This window comes from Chrysemys picta, chromosome 8 (genome assembly GCF_011386835.1).
Source record: "Chrysemys picta bellii isolate R12L10 chromosome 8, ASM1138683v2, whole genome shotgun sequence".
In the NCBI taxonomy this organism is placed as follows: Eukaryota; Metazoa; Chordata; order Testudines; family Emydidae; genus Chrysemys; species Chrysemys picta.
This window is the reverse complement of record NC_088798.1, coordinates 94,823,610-94,842,308: the sequence shown is the minus strand read 5'-3', so window position 1 is coordinate 94,842,308 and position 18,699 is coordinate 94,823,610. Positions and strand designations below refer to the sequence as shown.

At 45.4% G+C, this 18,699-nt stretch overlaps 1 protein-coding gene across 7 annotated transcripts in view; it reads left to right on the top strand.

Annotated features, from left to right (window-relative positions):
• Nucleotides 1–18,699, top strand: part of ARHGAP26 (Rho GTPase activating protein 26) — a 597,030-nt gene that overhangs the window by 336,071 nt on the left and 242,260 nt on the right. For all 7 annotated transcript variants that reach the window (XM_042850866.2, XM_042850865.2, XM_065554977.1 and 4 more), the window contains 4 exons: nt 10,717–10,812; nt 12,498–12,559; nt 14,122–14,193; nt 18,512–18,613. In XM_042850866.2, coding sequence (XP_042706800.1) covers nt 10,717–10,812; nt 12,498–12,559; nt 14,122–14,193; nt 18,512–18,613 — 332 coding nt within the window. The remainder of the gene's footprint in view (nt 1–10,716; nt 10,813–12,497; nt 12,560–14,121; nt 14,194–18,511; nt 18,614–18,699) is intronic.

Genomic DNA, 18,699 nt, shown 5'->3' with positions numbered 1-18,699 from the left:
GATAAGAATATTGAGATGACAGGGAAACAAAATGGAGAGGATTTTTTTTTTTAAGTTACTTCCCTTCTGGGGCAGAATGAAGGGAGAAAGAATCAGGTTCAGCTGAAGTCATTAGAACTCAAATGAAATTTTACAAGGCTTTGAGAATCTACTGCTGCGCTAAGGTTTCAATGTGCTTAGTTGCAGCTGTAGCACCTCACTTGATATGGTGTCAAGTATCAGCCGTGTTAGTCTGTATCTACAAAAACAACAAGGAGTCTGGTGGCACCTTAAAGACTAACAGATTTATTTGGGCATAAGCTTTCGTGAGTAAGTGAGGTTTTTACTCACGAAAGCTTATGCCCAAATAAATCTGTTAGTCTTTAAGGTGCCACCAGACTCCTTGTTGTTTTCACTTGATATGTTTTTCTCTCTCAGTTATTGGTGGAAGAAAGCTGGGGTGTGAGGCATCTTTTGTGTCCAGTTGCTGGCTTTGTGTTTATCTCTGAGTGTTTCTGTAAAATGACAGTTTTACAGTCCTGGCTGCTAACGGAATTAAAGAATTGTAAATGGTCAGAGGCAGTGACTCTCAGAGTAGCACAATGCAGTGCTGGGTTTCGGTATTTCCATTCAGCCGAACTGGGGCAAAACAAGACCTGACCAGAAGGACCCAAGAAAAACTGCTGCATTAGAACCCTCAGGGCACCGATGTAACCACTGTTCATGATGAAAGCACCATATAACTCTTTGGGGCTGGGATCGATTTTTTCTGTTTGTACTGTGCCTAGCATGATGGGGTTCTGGTACATGACAGGGGCTCCTATTAATAAATAAATAGTAAGAGCAGAAAGCTTAACATATACTAGGGGCAGCTTAGGACAAATACCATTATCTAGAACCAGCCCCCTCCAATGTAAATAATTTGCATCCCAAGTGAGAGCAAGAAATGTGCAGATAGTTTTGAGCCAACAAGAGAGCAGGGTCTAGATCTCATTGCAATCTGAGTTAAGAATTTCTGAAGAGGCGACATCGCTGAGGCATCCAAAGGCAGTGATGTGTCTGCCAGCTCATGACTTGCTGATGAAATCCTTCCCCCAGATCTGGCACCCAGCTCCTTTCTGACAGATTCGTGCTTGTTGTTTCCCCTCGTCTGTTGTAAAACACCTTGAGGTTGGGAGAAGTTGCTGCTGTAACAATAAATCCATTGGCTCTGCAAATGGTCTCTTTGCTCCTTAGCTTTATTTATTTTAGTGTTTTAACAGTCTCAGTTTAGAGCGGTCTCTAGAGGGAATCTCAGATATTTTTTCCTACTCTGTGGCGCAGAGAAATTCACTGAAAATGAGCAGGGATTAGACAACTTCGTCAGATGGCATGTCAGTTTAACCCCTCAGGTGCCACTCCTTGGTTTCAGTGAAGATGGGAGCTTTTCACACAACCCTATGGCCATGTAGGGGCTACTCTCACCATAACCATAGGGTCAAATTCATTGTTGGTTTGTAATGCCATGTCTTAAGGCAATCAAGGCGCTGATATGCCACTGTAAATCCAGATGAAACCTTACATAATACACATGGGTATTTCTAATGTTGTGCCATGGGACTCCTGTACTGGGTAAACACCACTCTCCCAAGCTTATTCTAACAGTATGCAGGCAAAATGTCTTTATTATAATTACATAGCTCCATAGCTGTGCACGGCACATTGGAGAAGAGACAGATTCTCTGCCCTGAAGATCTCACAATTAAGATTAGAACAGGAGGCGACCATGGAAGGGGTGTAAAAATAGGTGAGACAGAGGTGAGGGCAAGGAGATTGCATGGCTTCTTAAGAGGGTTGTGCTGGTGCCTTGATGGCTAGGTTTCTTTAGATACTGTTCAGTGACTTGATGTGGGTAGAACTATAGTTCATAAGCAACCCTGAAATGGGATTTGAGCAGGGACTGAGGAGGAGGCAGGATTGATGGAGGCAGGAAGAGAGTTTCAGGCCAGGGGGCACCATGAAAGAAGAAAGAGAGATGAGCTTGGGATAGAGTATGAAAGGGGACATCCAGATGAGCGGGGTGTGTGTGTGTGTGTGTGCGCACGGAGACTGGGGCGGGCATCAAAGAGTCAAAGGTAGAGTGGCGTGACGAGAGATCGGAGTCTGTGGGTTTGTATTGGCAGCCCTCCCTCTTCCCAACGCTGGGAATTAATGCGGCACTGTGCCTAGCTGTACTACCATGATTGTCTCGAGCATTGTTACCTGTTGCTTGCTGAAATCTGAAGCCCTCCTTCTGTTACAGGGTCTTTCTGAGTCTCCTGCTCCTGGGTATTATGCAGGAGTGATGCACTGCCCAGCTCTCATAGGGAAATGCTTTGAGGCTCTTGCTGATAGAGGGGGGAAATTGCTCCCCAAACAACGAACAAGCAAAGAGATGCCACAAAACTATGACCTAGAACTCCACTGGTGGGAATGCACCTTCTGGGGTTCACCCAAGATTATAGTAGACAAAAACTGTTTGGCTAAGAAGCTGTCCCAAGGGAGCTTTCAGATGGAGAGGGCACTTTCTCTGTTGGACTCAGTCACAGTAACAACACAGCAAATGCCAGATTGGAATGTCACCTCCCAACCCCATTCCTCATCTGAAATCTGCTTTGGCAATGCTTCTTGATTCCACGAGCTCCCGGGCTGAGGTGCCTCTTGATCGGCATGAGAGGCAGAGCACTGGCCCGGGCTGGCACCTGTCAACATCTACTGGATTCAGTTTTTCATTTAAAGGAGCAGCGTAACTCCTTTTTAGAACTGGGCAGAATCTGGATGTTCTCTCCGGTCACATTTGTGATCTGGAAGTTGAATCTTTGCTCATGTTTGAATGGGACAGTCCCCTTCAAAACTTTGACGAGCAGTCCATATTATAATATTTATAATCTTATTTATATAAAACTGTACTCTGTAGCCAGCCTTTCTTTGTGCATAAATCCTGCTGGGCATAGACTCTCCCCCCCCCTCCCATCTCCCTTTAATGGCAGTGAAAATGAAGAATAAGGGTAGAAAGTAATGTGGAAAGAACTGCTTTATAGCATTACGCTCTTAAGACATATACAGTCTAATGCTGACTTGCCCAGGTCTCTCTGACTGTATGATCCTTTTAAATACGTTAATGTCGGCACGTCTCATCTAGCTTCTCTCCTGGCTTCCTGGATTCTTTTTCATATATTTTGGCAGGACTTTTTATTTGTAAACCTCCTTCCAGGAAGGTTGACATTCTCCAAAAGGAAAGTGCTACTGTAGTTGTCACCATAAATTTTCAGCCTGTAACCGTATATTGTAATAATGAGCCAATACATCATTTTTAAAAGGGCATTTTATTTGGATTACTAGTTGCCATAGTTACATGGTCAGACCTGCCATGTGTAGTACTTGAGCCTGCTTTCTGTCAAGTTAACTTTCCTGGAATGATTATCCTAGCACCACTGTGAAATTACAGTGCAAAAGAACAGGATGTGTTTGGGTGCATCTTAGGTGAAGACCTTACAGTTTGGGGAGGATAGTACTGAGAGGGGATGTAATGGAATTATGTAAAGCAACGGGTGGTATGGAGAAGGGAAGTTAGGAGCTCTTCCTGACCCTCTCTTAGAATACCAGAATGAGGCGAGCATGATGAAATGAAAAAGCAACACGTGTAAGAGATAATTAAGAGGTTTGTTTTTTTTTAATTACATAATTCATAATTTGATCTGTGGAACTCCTTGCCACAAGATATCACTGAGGACAAAAACTTAACATGATATTAAAGAGGGTTAGATGAAAAATAACTCCCACAATTATACTAATTAGGATTACACTTATAAGGCACAAGCCAATCACCAACTGCTAAGACTGATTAGGAAGAAACTTTCCCTGTGGTGTTTTTCCCCCTCCCCCCCTTCATTTGCAGCATCTGATATTGGGAGCTCAGTGACACTGGACTAGGTGAATCCTTACTCTCCTCTGGTATGGCAATTCTTATGCCCAAGATTTTACCAAGGGTTTCAAAATATCCAGTCTCCCTGTAGTTACTGAAGAGGTCGGATATCAAATCTCTCATTTCTTACTCCTGCTACTCAAATGCTTCTGAAGGTCCTCGGAGGCCATATTCACCTGCCCTGCCCTTCCTGTCTCCCTCTATGATCTGTTCTCTTTTTTAGTTTTGCCCTTCCCACTTGGAAGTTGGTCACATTTTCACCTGTTTCCCCATCTCTCTGGAAATCCTTCTTCTCTCCTTCACTTCAGATCCTATCCACAGGCGTTTTTGCTTGGCATTAGCCTATGTTAAAACCAATTATCCACCATCCGATCTTTTCCCCCAACCTTTCCCTTTCCTAGTTCCGTTATTGTAACAATGCATGGTGAAGTACAGAGGGAGCAGAAATGGTGGTGGGAGAGGGAGCACGTCCGACTATTCATTCTCTTTTGTTTTTGTTTTTCACCCTTCTACCAGCGTACGAGACACTGACCAAAACTAAGCAAATGGATCTTGTGGCAGGAGACAATACTGGCAGTTTTACCTCATTCTTGATTTGATTTGCCTGTTTTAAATTGCATTAGACAGGCAGTTAGAAATATAAATGCTTGGGCCATTGAAATATAATTTAAGTGCTATATAACAATGTGGCTGTATTTGAATCTTTGCTTCCAAAACAAACTTAATTATTCTGGTTATGCATCAGAATTTTGGGGCTGCAGTACAAGGGGGTTAAATGCTGAGAATTTGCAGTATGCACTAATGGTACATTTATTCATGAGGGTTGCTGGAAACTGACAAAACTGGATTCTTGGATGTGCCTGAACAGACTGTATCATTATTCTCTTTCCTAATTTTTTTTATTGATATCTTTTCTATCAAACCCATGTAAAAAGAAACATACAGATTCCTCCGTTGTGAATCCACTGGTGTTCTCCTGTCTTTGTAAAATCTGTTTGAGCAGTTGTCAAATACCTTCCTTTCATGCTTTATCTGTCATGTCACAGGACACCACCTAGTGGTGGCTGAGAACTTGGGTTAGTATGCAGTTCATAGATGATCGATCTAGTGCTAAAGCGTTTCCAGCTCTGCTTGTAATGTTTGCCTAATTTCAGGTTTAGTTAAAAATTAAGATCTATCCAGGTTCTCTAAGGCTTGCAAACATTGCGTGTGAGTCAAACTTATGTGGAATTATGTGGCCATGCATGATTTTACCCCCTTCTCCCCCCCTACAAGGCAAACCACAGCAATTTCATCTGAGTGTCCCTGGGATTTTGAGTTTGTTCATCTGCAAAACTCAAAGTAAAATTCTATGAGTAGGGCCTTACCAAATTCACGGCCATGAAAAATGCATCATGGACTATGAAATCTGGTCTTTTGTGTGCTTTTACCCTACACTAAACATATTTCACAGGGAAGACCAGTTTCTCCAAGTAAGGGTCCTGCCCAAAAGAGAGTTACAGGGGGGTTGCAAGGTTATTTTGCGGGGGGTGTCGCAGTATTGCCACCCTTACTTCTGCACTGCCTTCAGAGCTGGGCGGCTGGAGAGCAGCGGCTGTTGGCTGGGCACCCAGCTCTGAAGGCAGCATCCCGCCAGCAGCAGCACAGAAATAACGATGGCAATACCATACCATGCCACTCTGACTTCTGTGCTGTTGCCTTCAGAGCTGGGCGGCTGGAGAGTGGCGGCTGCTGACTGAGGGCTCAGCTCTGCAGGCAGCAGTGCAGAAGTAAGGGTGGCAATACCATACTATGCCATGCTTGCTTTTGCACTGCTGCTGGCGTCGGCTCTGCCTTCAGAGCTGGGCTCCCAGCCAGCAGCCACCACTCTCCAGCTGCCCAGCTCTGAAGGCAACAGCACAGAAGTAAGAGTGGCATGGTATGGTATCCCTCCCTTTCTAGCCCCATCCACACAGCCCCCTTGGTACATTCAGGTTGTCTCTAATTTAGCTGCCTGGTTTATTCCTTGTGATTTGATCGTGTGGCTTAGCAAGTAGCTGTGAGCAATTTTCATTTATCTCTGTGTGCTGGAAATTATCTCTCTACTGTCCTCTGTCTATTTATAATACACTGTGGGAGACTGTTGAAGTGTAGCAAAAGACAGGCGTGGTCTTCGAAGGCTGTTACTTTGCTCTGAAGCACTTCTGCTTAGCTTATACCACAAAGAATGTTTTAAACGAGCAGCCGAGTGCAGATCTTCAGCCAGCCTCACTCTAATGGTCCACATCTGCACCTAAAATAGTTCCTATAGCTAGTTGGGCCTTTAGAAATTGTTTGGTTATGAACGGCAAGCATGTGCAGCTGCTACGTAACCTGTGAATGTATCGACCCCATGAGAATTCAGAAGTACAGTCAGGGATGATCCTGAGCTTTGAGTCACTAAAACGCCTGAACTCTAATGTTGGCTGTGCTGCAGACATGCTGGAAGACCTTGGGCAAGTCCCTTTTAAATTTTGTGTCCCTCTTCCCCAGCTATCTAATCTATTTTGGGGTTTTCTATAGTGCTGAAGCGTTTTCCCGGTAAATTACTTTTACATAGCAATGTTCCAAGTGTCTTAGGGTATGGAGTTGAGCCAGACCTAGGGTGACCATATGGCCCATTTTGGCTGGGACAGTCCCTTTTTAAAGCCCCGTTCCGGTTGTCCTGACTTTTTTTGGCAAAAGTGGGCATTTGTCCCATTTGCTCTTGTCAGCTGGATCATTTGGCAAGAGTAAACGGGACAAATGCTCCCTTTTATCAAAGAAGTGGGGTGCTGTGTAGAGGAACGATGTGGAGTGGAGGGGCCGGCATGGTTCGAGCGACCAGTGACAGCCTTGAGCGAGGGGATAGCAGGGCTCGGGCGAGCGACTGGGGCCAGGGAGGCGAGAGAAGTGGGGGGCAAACAGCTGGGGCCAGCCCCAGGCGGGGAAAGGGAGTGGGTGGGCAGGCAGGTGAGCAACCCTAGCCGGACCCTGAGACTGTCCCTCATTTACCAAAATGATCCTCAGATGCCTTTAGTGAGAAGGGGATGATGATATCCATGCTAATTCTTAAATGCTTTCCTCCATCCGAGCAGCATAACTTCAACATTGCCTAGGTTTAGTTTTGAATCAGCTGTTCTTCATCCAGGTGCTGGTTTCCTGTAGACCCCATGACATCGTTGTGACGTCATTAGGTGCGACCGTGAAAAGAGAGAACGCAGGTGCCATCAGTGTATGGCTGGCCATGGAGTCTGGGTGTTCTCACCACACACCGTTCCATGGAGATGAAAAAGATCCTTGTGATGTCCTCAGATTGGGAGCTTTTGGAGTGGTGGTACAGTTTGCCCATCACCATGATGGATCCTGTATTGCTACCGCAGAGCTAGGAAAAGTGCCCAGTTGTCCTGACTCCCAGTTTCTTGTACAAGACACTTGACTTATTTATTTAGGTAGGTAGGTCGCCATACCAATGAATGCTGCTGCACTGTAAATCTGATTGACCTGGGTTTATTCTCAGTCACGTTTTACGCTGCTGGGTTGAAATGGGCTGAAATGTGTGAGCTGGACTCCGTATGTGCTTGGCTCATTGCCAGCTCTTTTACCAGCTTCTCTCCCCTCCTCCTCTCCCTGGCAGAATGTGGCGTTTGGATCCTGCCCAGAAAGCCGCGGGAGTGAATGATGTTGTAGTAAATCTGTTTTGACTGGGGATCTGCAGCGCATAATATAGTCAGGATGTCATTAAGCCTACGGTGTGCTTAAAGGGACGAGTACAGCAAAATATGCTGCAAACAAAACCAGCAGCCCCGGAGGTCAGCACTGAGCTTGGAAACAGGAAGTGGCTCCTTGTGTAATTAACGTCAGTTTCTTTATTATTAGCTACACAAAGAGAAGGTTGGCATAGCTCCTGAGTGATCAAGTTAAACTCTGAACCCTCACAAGCCCACCAGCCCTGGGTGGTGGGGAAGCGAACAAGAGTTTTGTTCCCTCTCTTGTATATTAGATGCTGAAACAGAAGATTTTTTTTTTTTTTTGCAAATCAGTCAAAATGCTTTGTGGGCTGGGGGTTTATGTGACCATCCCCACCCCCGATAAACCAATACAGCCGGCTTCAGCATAACCAGAATTCAGCATTCCAAGTACTGGGGTTTTTAATAATGATTTTCTGGAAAAATAACATGTGCACGCACCTGCACACCCCACCCCTGACCCGTTTGCTACATTGGCCTTTAATATTAGCAGCATTTCAGATGACTTAGGTAGGGACTTGTGAGTTGATGACCATGCTCACCTGGCAGTGTGTCAGTTGGAGAGGCCTCACCCCAGCACGCTACGCTTCCCAATTCCTGAAGAAAGATTTGAGGCCTTACAGCCCATGGTATGTAATGCTGCAGCTGCGTCCTTGTGCTCCCTGAATGCTCTGCCCCTCTGCTCTTCTGAGGGCTTTGTATTGTCCAGCAGCAAAACTCTGAGAGAGTAAAAGAACAAACCACCTTCACTCTGTTCTCCCCCAAAGTCCCCTTTTAAAATACCCCCACCCCCAACAAAGCAAAAAGGCTGCCTTGTAAAATACAAACAAACTACTGTACCTGCACCCCCCAAAGCCTCCTGCAGTGACCCTGGAATTCCAAGGGGCAGGCTGGATTCCTCCATTGACAGTGTCCCAAGTAAATTAGGGGGATTGGGGAGAGAGAAAAGTAATGGGATGCCGGGACTTTTTGCTGACACAATGCTTAGGGGGCTGGGAAACCAGTTTGACCAGTAAGTGGAGCCTGGGAATGGCGTGGCAGCAGCACATAAAGGGATGAAGGGTGTGTGTAGAGCTGAGGGGTGAAAACATTATCTAATGGAAGCTGTATGTGATGAGGGGAAAAAGCTGCTTTGTGCTTGACATTGAGTATCCTTCAGCGGATAAACCTATTTGAAATCAGGAGGATGTAGGCACTGATTTCTGAGGTGCATTCTTTTGGTCTGGAGGGGATGAGACCAAGTAACTTAGGTCCAAAAGCATGAGCCGTTGTAGTTTTGCTGTATAAGTGGCAGTGCGAAAAGCAAAGCAACTACATAAAGGATGAGACAGTAAAGAGCTGGGTGATTTTTAGTAGCAAGTAAAGAGACTTTTATGCAAAAGACACTTGTCTTGGGAGTATCCTTTTAAAAAATGTAAACGTTTTATTCCCATGTCCCTTCCTGGCAGCTGAGCCATGTGCTTGTGGGTAATTGTCCTGATGACCAGAACAGCTTCCAAAAGTCCCTTTGCGCTTTGCTCCTCCCCCTCAAAAGAAGCCCAAATGGTTCCTTCTGAGATCTCTGTGAGTCACAAATATGCATTTTCTGAAATGGAACTGAACAGTGACATTCTGTTGCCTTCTGAAGGTAAAAAGACCGTCACAAAGCAGTGATTGTCCTTCCTTCCATTCATGTCATAACTGGCAGGTTTTGCTGGCTCACTGACCTTTCTTTCTCTGCTGGATCCTTTCCCGAGCCTGGATTACGTGTTCACTTTCCTAGGATGATCGTCTTGCATATTCCGTGTGACAGAATTCTTTTCCCTCTTCAGGCGGCCTGAGCCTGCACACACTGCAAGGTGTAACTTCACTCGCATTGAAACGTTTGCGGGATAAGGGCCTAGGTGTTCAAGCAATGGCTTTCCCCTGGTGATGCTAAGAGTGGGGATGGTCCGTTCAGATAACATAAAGACTGACTAACACCTCACCCAAAAACTGAAGATAATTCTCTCTTGAAGTTTGGGGAGAGTCTTCTTTGCTTATTCCTTCCTATTTATACTCACTGGCTAGAAAGGTTTGATCTCCTCTTTTGCTGCTGTATTGTCGGCCTTAAATGTTTCAAAGGAGAGAGTTTTTTAAAAGTGGTGTTGAGAAAAGTCTTTTTGTTGAGAGAGAGAGAGAGAGAGAGAGAGAGAGAGAGAAACATCACTGAATTCTGTGGAACTGGGTGGAGCTATTGGGGAATAGGAGTGAGGAAATAAAGGGAATCGGCTTATAGTTAGATCCGGTGACTGGTGGGATTTCCAAAGCCTCTGCGTGACTCAGGAGCACAGTTCATACCCAGAGCCAATTGGCATTGTGCTCCTAAGACACTTATGGGCTTTGGAAAATACCACCTTGCATGTGGTAACTTAATGAGGTTTGGATCGGGAACAGAAGCTGTGAATTGTAAAGTAATAAACAGGTGTATTATAAACTTCTTAGACAGCTCCTTTCAGCCAAAAGAACCACAAGTCATGTCGAAGCTTAGCAAGCTATCTAGTGGAATCGCATCACCCACCACTGAAATGCTGCTGTCGCCTGGGGTGAATTTGGCAGCTGATTAAGAGTGCGCGGCAACACTGTGCAATAGTTAATGGCAGAATGTAATTCATTTAGACTTCAGCTGGGACAGCTGGGCTACCATTCTGCAGAGTTCTGTGGGATCCTTGAGGATAACCGGTCCGGATATTTAAACTCACGTCTCCTATGCTACAGTGCAGGGACATTGGTTTAGCACTGATTCAGAAGGAAAAATGCTATTCAGCATGTGTGGTGAAATGCTGGTCCCATTGAAGACAATGACAAAACTCCCACTGACATCAGTGGGGCCAGGATTTCACCCCTGGAGTTTCTCTTGGATGGCAGGGTGTGTGCACCTCAATCAAGTACTCTGGAGGCAAGCAGGTTGAGCCTGGGGAAGATCTGACAGGATCCAGGGCTGAGGTGACATGGCTGACTATTGCATACTTTTTAATACCTCCGATTTTTCATTTTTTCCCCTTCTCTCTCTCCCCCCCTTCTCAACAGATCTGTCTTCAGCAAAGCGGAAGTTTGCAGATTCTCTAAATGAGTTTAAATTCCGATGTATAGGAGATGCAGAAACAGATGATGAAATATGCATAGGTAAGTGGGAAAGCTACATTTGTTAACGGGGTCTCTCTTGATATTTCTGGATCCAGCTAATCTGAGCGCGAAGTGCATAGACATGTGATAGAAATACATGTGAAGTATCGATGGACCCAGAAGCTCCACTAAACTCCTTCCCAACCTGCAGAAACAATATCTTCCTTTTAATCCAGCCCTTCTGTGAAGCCCAGGGAAACTGGAGTCTTGCAGTTTGCCCTGAAGTTGGCTCTGTCAAGCCAAGGGAAAGAGAGTTCCAGAGTCCAGGGCTTCTCATTGGCAATACCCTGCCACTAGCCCCTTTCCATTTTAAAGCAGTGCATCTGTGAATCTGGTGGGACAAAGGCATGGCTAAATATAGCAAGTTCCCGATCCGGAAGAGAAGGCGGCAACCTTCTTGCTAAGCAGTGGTGAAAAAAGCACTCCTGGCCGCTGCTATCTGGACAAACAGAAGGAGATGAGGATCCAATTGGACTCCCCAGGTTGTGATCCTGGTGGTAAAACATGGCCTTTTACTTTAGTGCAAAGGAACAGCTCCTCCTCTAGTTGTTTTTCCCCCAGCCAGCCAACATTAGCCCTCTCCTATCAAGGTTGATCCCTTGGGCTTTTTACACACAAACAGGAGCCTATATAACTAAATTGGGTTTAAGCCTCAACTTTAGTAAGAGTGTCCTATTTCAAATGAACTTGAGTCAATGATTTTTTTATTTTCTTTCTAGCCAAACCCCAGTCTCACTTAGGCAGTGAGAGGGTTTTCAGATGAGATGACCAAACGTACTGGTCAGACCTCACATCCTAGGTGAGATGCCCTAGATCCCCTGTGAGACAGACCCAGCAGAGGATAAAGAATTGCCTGTTGGGTAGTTCACTTTCAAGACCCATGCAACATCTCTTTGTCTGTGGGGCTTGGAGTATAGTTTTGTGGCTGCACATCTTACAAATCAGTTTTAATTTTTTATAGTTAACTGTCAATAATCGAGATGAAAAAGAGTTATTGAGTCATCCAGTCCATCTCCCAAGGGTCTGGGGCTGCAGGACTGCACAATAAACTTGCCAGACCATGGCTCTACGTGTCTAGCAGCTTAATTTAAGGGCCTGTGGGTTGTTTTTGGGAAGATATACTAGGGAAAAGCCAGGCTGGTATATATTGTTCCTCCCAACCATGGTTCTGCACAGGTACACCAGCTTTGCTGTCAGTGCCACTGGAAAAGTCCAAGGTTCAGAATTTCTTCTTTCTCTTCTACTTCACTAAAATGTAAGGACAGAAACAAATCTGAATTGATTGGTTTTCCAGGTGACATAAAATAAATAAATTTGCAACAAAGTGCAATGAATTCAAGCCTGGAGCAGACTTGTACATGCAAGGCTGCAAAGTTCTAGTTCATATCCCACTAACAGTGTAACTGGGCCACAAGGGAGTTCCATGCACTTGTTCAGAAGAGACCAGCTACTCGTGAATATATTCCAACAAAATTCAAAAGCCAATTCTTTGCTCTTATTAGCAGATCTCAATGAACAGCCAACCTGCTAATAAAGTAAGGATGCAACAGCATAATCTAGCCCGACTGCCCGGTATTTCGTGTTAAGAGTAACTAACTGCTGGAAATGTGTAGCCCAAACTTCTTTAATGTTAGAGATTTTACAGCCCATTTTATATACTGAACCTACTGGTGTGTCTCTTTCAGCAAAATCCCTGCAAGAATTTGCCACTGTTCTCCGGAATCTCGAAGATGAGCGAATGCGCATGGTATGGACTTTGAGGCTTGTGGCTTCTGAGTTAAACCTTTTTCTGTATGATCCTTTGATAAAGGGGAGGGTTGGCGAGGAGTTCAGGGTCACTATGGTGTTGGGAGAGGCCTGTCGTCTGCTCACGTAGGCTGGAAGGTAAAAAGGGGCTTTAGGTATCTCGGCCTGAGGTCTGTAGTGAATAGAAACTGGTGAGTGCATTGAACTGATTTTGAGATGTGGGCTCGTGGCATGAAACGGGCTGACCAGAGTCCCTTCACCAGGTCTCGGCAACTTTCAAATGGGTATTAGGTTCTATTATGGATGCAGTGGTAACTTCTCCTGACCTATGTACCAGAGGGAGAAGGGGCTGGCTGCACGACTTCTATAGGGGTGGAGTGCAAAGCAGTTCTGTAAGTCCCTCTTGCCTGTTTTGGCCACGGGCCACTGTGTAACTAACTAGCCAGGATTACTGGGTTTTATGCCTGAAAGAATGGGAATATTTATTCTTAGGGACTGAGTCTTGGCAGCATGCCGGGGGGCAGCAAGTCACAATGAGCTGTGACTCAATCTAACAGGCCCCACATTGACAGAACACAGGCCAAATTATTCTTTTCAGGCTGTTGGTACATTTTCCCTTTCACTCTGAGTGCGGTGTCTCTGCTGCTGTCAAGTGCAGAAGCTGTTTTAGGCTAAGCTACAATGCGCTTCCTTCCTCCCAGCAGTGCGATAACCTGTGGGTTTTCTATTTTGGGAAGGAAATTGGGTCCTCTCTTGTATCTGCAGATTTTCCACCTGGCTGTCTTTATGCTGTAAAGAACGTTAACTACTTTCATTTTCACATTTGGTGTGTTTAAACTGGGGAACACTGGTGCTTGCAAGATGTACCCTGCTATGTACTGGCACAATGGGGAGCATCCAGTTCGCTCCTGGATTCCTAGACAACGGGAGATGTAGATTGGCTGGGAGTGTGGGCGGGCAGCTTTCGCTGAAAGAATTTGAGGTCACAAGTGTTGCTCAGTGGATGAATTAGGGTTTTGGGATTTGTGGACTCCGGCTTTGCTACTGACCACATACTTGACTATGCAATGACTTTGCTCCATATGACAGGCAAATTACCTCCCCCTCTATGTGCCTCAGTTTTAGGGTGACCAGACAACAAGTGTGAAAAATCGGGACGGGGGATGGGGGGTAATAGGATCCTATATAAGAAAAAGACCCCAAAATCGGGACTGTCCCTATAAAATCGGGACATCTGGTCACCCTACTCAGTTTATCCATTTGTGAAGCGGGGTAATGACCCTGTTTCTCACAGGGGCGTTAATGTTTGCAAAGTGTTTTGAGATCCTCTGATCAACGACACAGTGGTTCTTCGTTTTGTTTTGTTTTTTAGATGTTGGACAGGTTTAAACCACTTTGCATTGAAATGTGAATTCCGCCTATGTATAAACGCATAGGAAGGGAAGATCGCTGCCCTGATGATCTTAACCCTAAATTGGACAGATACAAAGCAGTTAATAACCAAGCGTGTGTGAGTAGACAGTGCTGGAGAGATGATCATAATCTGTGCCTTTATCTCATCAGATTGAGAATGCTGGTGAGGTCCTGATCACTCCTCTGGAGAAATTCCGCAAGGAGCAAATTGGTGCTGCTAAGGTAGGTCAGCTGTGCTTCCATGCGCTGTGAATTGACTGCCATCTCGGCACGTGCTCGGAACTAGAAAGGCCTGAAAAGGATAAAAATGTAGTGAACCCTTTCCCTAGTTCCCCCCCACCCCCGAAATGAAACTTGATTGAAATGTGCACAATGACGAGCAGCTCGGTTTGAGGGAGCCAGGGGGTTTGTACATGCAGACCTGTACCATCTATGGACACGAGGAGGTCACCCATGGGAGGGAAGAGCTTCCAAAAGTTTCACACCTTCTGTTTAAATCCTTATCTGAACATCTCTGCGGTGGCAGTGGGGCCGTTCAAACTTCTAGCCCTGATTACGGTCCTTTGGTACGTCTGACCCTGTCTGAAAGCAGGTGGGATAGGACGAAGACCAAGTGCACACAAAGTTAAGCAAACTTTTTTTTTTTTATTCAAACCTCAAGCAAAGTTTGCATTACTTAGATGAAGTTCTCAACTGATTGTTTTTTTTCTCCAGATCGATTCCCCACATCCCATATGTATAAGTGGAATAGGTTCAGTTTTGTCCAGGTCTATTCCCCTGTCCCTACTGTGTAATCAGAATATATTCAGTTTTAATTTAGAAGAGCTTTGCTAAATAGGGCAAATCTCAAATAGATGACAACTGAACCAGTATCTCTCATGGCTGCTACTGAAGCACAAGCCATGGTTTTTGCCTCTTTCCTGTCTTTTCACTGATATTAAACTTGCACCTTCATCTTCCGTCTGCTGCTCTCCTGTTACTATAACAACCTGTTTCTGCCTGCAGGAAACATAAGCTAATGTGTATGAGCTTCATTACCTGTATTCAGTGCATGTAGGGACCTCAGCTAGATTCGAGTCCTGTTGTGAAAGGCACAGTGGCTTGGGCTAGTATGACAATTCCTATGCTGCTTTAGGGAGAAGTCTATAGCTAAAAAAGATCCTTCAGAAATGGGCTGTTGTTAGCAGGTATCAGATACTATGGAGAAGGTTGTGCAGTGCTGTAGCAGGGTGTCAGCTGTGGGTGCAAAGAAGGCAAAGTACCTGTGCAGTTCCAGACCTTGTTAATCTCCGTAGACCTTTGAAGGATATGGTTCATTGTATTGTGATGGGCTGGCAGTTTATGTGCATTGCTGTTTTATGTTGGGGGTAGCAAGTGGAGTATTTATCCCAAAGAGGGAAAGATAAAGGGCTAGACTATTCAGCCAAAGTGTGTGTGTTGCAATTTAACCAGAATTGTAAACCCTCTATAACTTCAGAAGTTTCCTCTGGGATCCTCTCAGTACCTGGGGAGGTGGCCAGGGCCTTAGGAAACACTTACAGTGCTGAGGGAGGAGATTCTGCTGCCTCCTGTATGGTGGTGTGAATTCTGGTGCCGATGGCAAGAACAACTGGGGTTGCTGGACTTGGTTCCAGCCAGAACATTATTTGCAATTAGTCTTTTTTTAGAGCAGCGATTGGAGTAGCCCCATGGCACCGAACAGATTTAAAAACATTACATTACCAGACTATTTAGAAAGGGCTCTAGAATTTGATGCCAATTTTTCTTATTCTGTTTCAGATTAGTATGAGGCTTTTTTCCTTCTCCAGAGGGGAATTGATCCATGTGTGTGAGATGGTGGTGTCAGCTGGTGGGTATGGCAACAAAATGGCTTTGGCTGGTAGATGTCAATAACATCCATGAGGAGGCATCTGCAGTGGTAATAGCACTGTTATTTTACAGTGCTCGTAGGAGAGAGCTTTGATTACAGTGCTTTCTCTATTACTGTTCCCATTGGAATTCCTGACCCACATAGTGAATGCACTGTTTGTGTGAAATAACCTGCTGTATTTCCAGGTGCATTTGTGTCACTTCTGAGGTTTGAGTTTAGCAGACTTTTTCAAAATTGCAGATCCCACTAAAACCAGAAGAGAAAAATCCCTTTGCACCCACTTACCTCAGAGATGAATTTGGCTCCTGCTATTGACTGACTTTGTACTTTGCTTCCTGGGGACAGTAAAGGAATTTGCAGTTTGTGACTTTCTGCACTGGCTTTGGCATATTTGCGGTTTTGCTGGCTGGGAAACCTTTCCCATCAGTAATGCTGGTGTGGAGGGAGCTGGAGAGTGAATTCTGCCATCCAGATGCCCTCAGAAGGGCTATGAAGAATGTGTGTTTCGGAGGCTGTTTGAAAGTCCCACATCACCATGGTGAAGGTAGTGGGGGATGTAAATGAACCCTTAGAGAATGTTCAGAAGCCCAAATTAAGAGACTTTGAAAGCTTTAATTTCTGAGGTGAGCAGGCCCGAGGTGGCGGAAGGATACTTGGACAGAAATAACAGGTATGCCAGTATCGTAGTAAGCTTGCAAAGATGCCCAGACTCAAACCAAAGTGCTGCTTAGCAGAATCTGATGATAAAGGAAACTGAGGGTCATGAGGCTTTGTTTTCTTGGCCGTTTGTATTGTCCTATGAGACACTGTCCTCTGTGCACTCAGGTGCTCTCAGGAATCTGCATCCATGCCCCAGCCTCTCTGTCAAGAGACCTTTCTAGTAGCGCAGCTGTTGAAGAATAACTTTGGCAAAAACCACGTTTTTGCTTTCATCTTCTATTGCCATTTCTTTTGTGGCTTGAGCTTGCCAGACACTGTCCTGTCCTTGGCTGCCATCCTGGACAAAGCATCTTGGCAGGTCTCAAGTGAGCAAACAGGAGATCATGAAATCTTGATGACCTTTACCCCTTCAAAATGCTGCTCTTTTGCTCACCCAGGGGTTCATGTGGATGCAGGCGGCCTGTCATTTGGGTCAGCTTCTCTGAAGTGGAGGAATGGGGGTTCATGTGTGATGGTGGACACTTTTGGACTGATCATGTAGCCTGGCTACTGTCCAGGGTTCTGCCACCAAGCATGACTGGCACACCCACAGAGGGGTCACTGCAGTTATGTAAAACAAGTGATTTGCTTGAGTAAAGTGCCTTGTCTATGCAGCTAATTAAAAGCAGGAGCACTTGGGTTTGTGAAGGTTCCTTCCTCCCACTTTGGGGTTTTTTTTGTCCAGTTTGGCACCAAGTGCAGCATGCCTTCTGTGGGCAAGGTCCTCAGCTCGCAGTCAGTCTAACATGGTCTTCAGAAGTCAGTATTTTAAAACTTAGAATACATCTGTCTTCTCTGCTTAGTGCTTTCAGGCTTTTGTAAGCCAGGGTCTAGTGGAGGGGATAAGTATGCCACGGAAAGCCCTTCGAATGCACCTCTTTGATGCAAAGGCTGCAGGTTCATTCCCAAACATATTGTGGAGATGGGGGGAGAAGCGGGAGGAAGGTGGAAGGAGGTGGGTAAAGGTTATGTTGAAGTGGCCATTTGAAGCTTCCAGTTCACAGAATCTAATTGGTAGATCGTCATGCTGAGGGACACAGGCCGGGTTAAGGTGTCACTCTGGTGGGCAGGGTGTTGGGCGCTAGGAGTGCGCTAGCATTCTTGGCAGGTGTGTAACCAATGACCTGCACTCGGTGCTGGAAATGTCTCTGGATCAGCTCGGGGAACTGGTTATTTGATGAGCTTTGGGGTTTGCGAATGAGTAGAAAGTCTCACTTCCTAGGTCACAGATTTAAATCTGACTCTGTTTAGTAGTGGCTGAAATCCATTATATGATGGCTGCTCAGCGGCCAGTTTTGAAACAAAGGAGGGGCCTCATTCAATTTCATTGTGGCTTTAGGAGGTGGATGCATGGCCACAATTAACTTGCACCCTTGTTGACAAGACTGAATGCGTCAGGTCCTGGGGAAAACTGGGCCAAAGGGAAAAAGTCACCTAGGCAGTAAGCTATTGTCAGGTTCTGTGTATATGTTCTTTTCTTTCTGTATTGTAGCGTGGTGAACTCCACTGTTCTTAGCTCTTTAGAAGCACTCCATTATTTCCCCCCTTAGTTTTCATAGACCCATGTTGGTTAAAATTCCTTTGATCTGACAGTGTTACACTGGAACTATGTTCCCTGTTGGAAATTGTTCATTCACATTCAGCTGACCCCAGCGAGGCTGCTGGTGTGCTGAGAGCACTGCCTATTGTGCTGACCAGCATTGTCTCATATTCTTTCCTTGCACTCCCCTACCTGTCATCTCGTCTGGTACTCGGAATGTAAGGTGTTTGGGGCAGGGACAATCTTTGTTCTGTGTTTGAACAGTGCTGAGCACCACAGGGTCTTGGTTCATGACTCGGACTCCTAGCTGCTGTGATAGCAACAGTAATATCACTGTCTTGGTGTTGGGGCCCCTAAGGAGTTAGTGTCATGTGACTGCTCTTGTTGGTTTTAATGTGACATTTGTTTAGCGATGTTTGTTTTTTTGGTAGGATGCCAAGAAGAAGTACGACAAGGAGACGGAGAAGTATTGTGGTGTCTTGGAAAAGCACTTAAACTTGTCTTCTAAGAAGAAAGAATCCCAACTTCAAGAAGTGAGAGCAAGCTCTGGTTTTCAATTTCTGGCATTCTCCTGGCTCTATCTACAACTAGCAGAACCCACTGCGTGGCTGTAAAATGG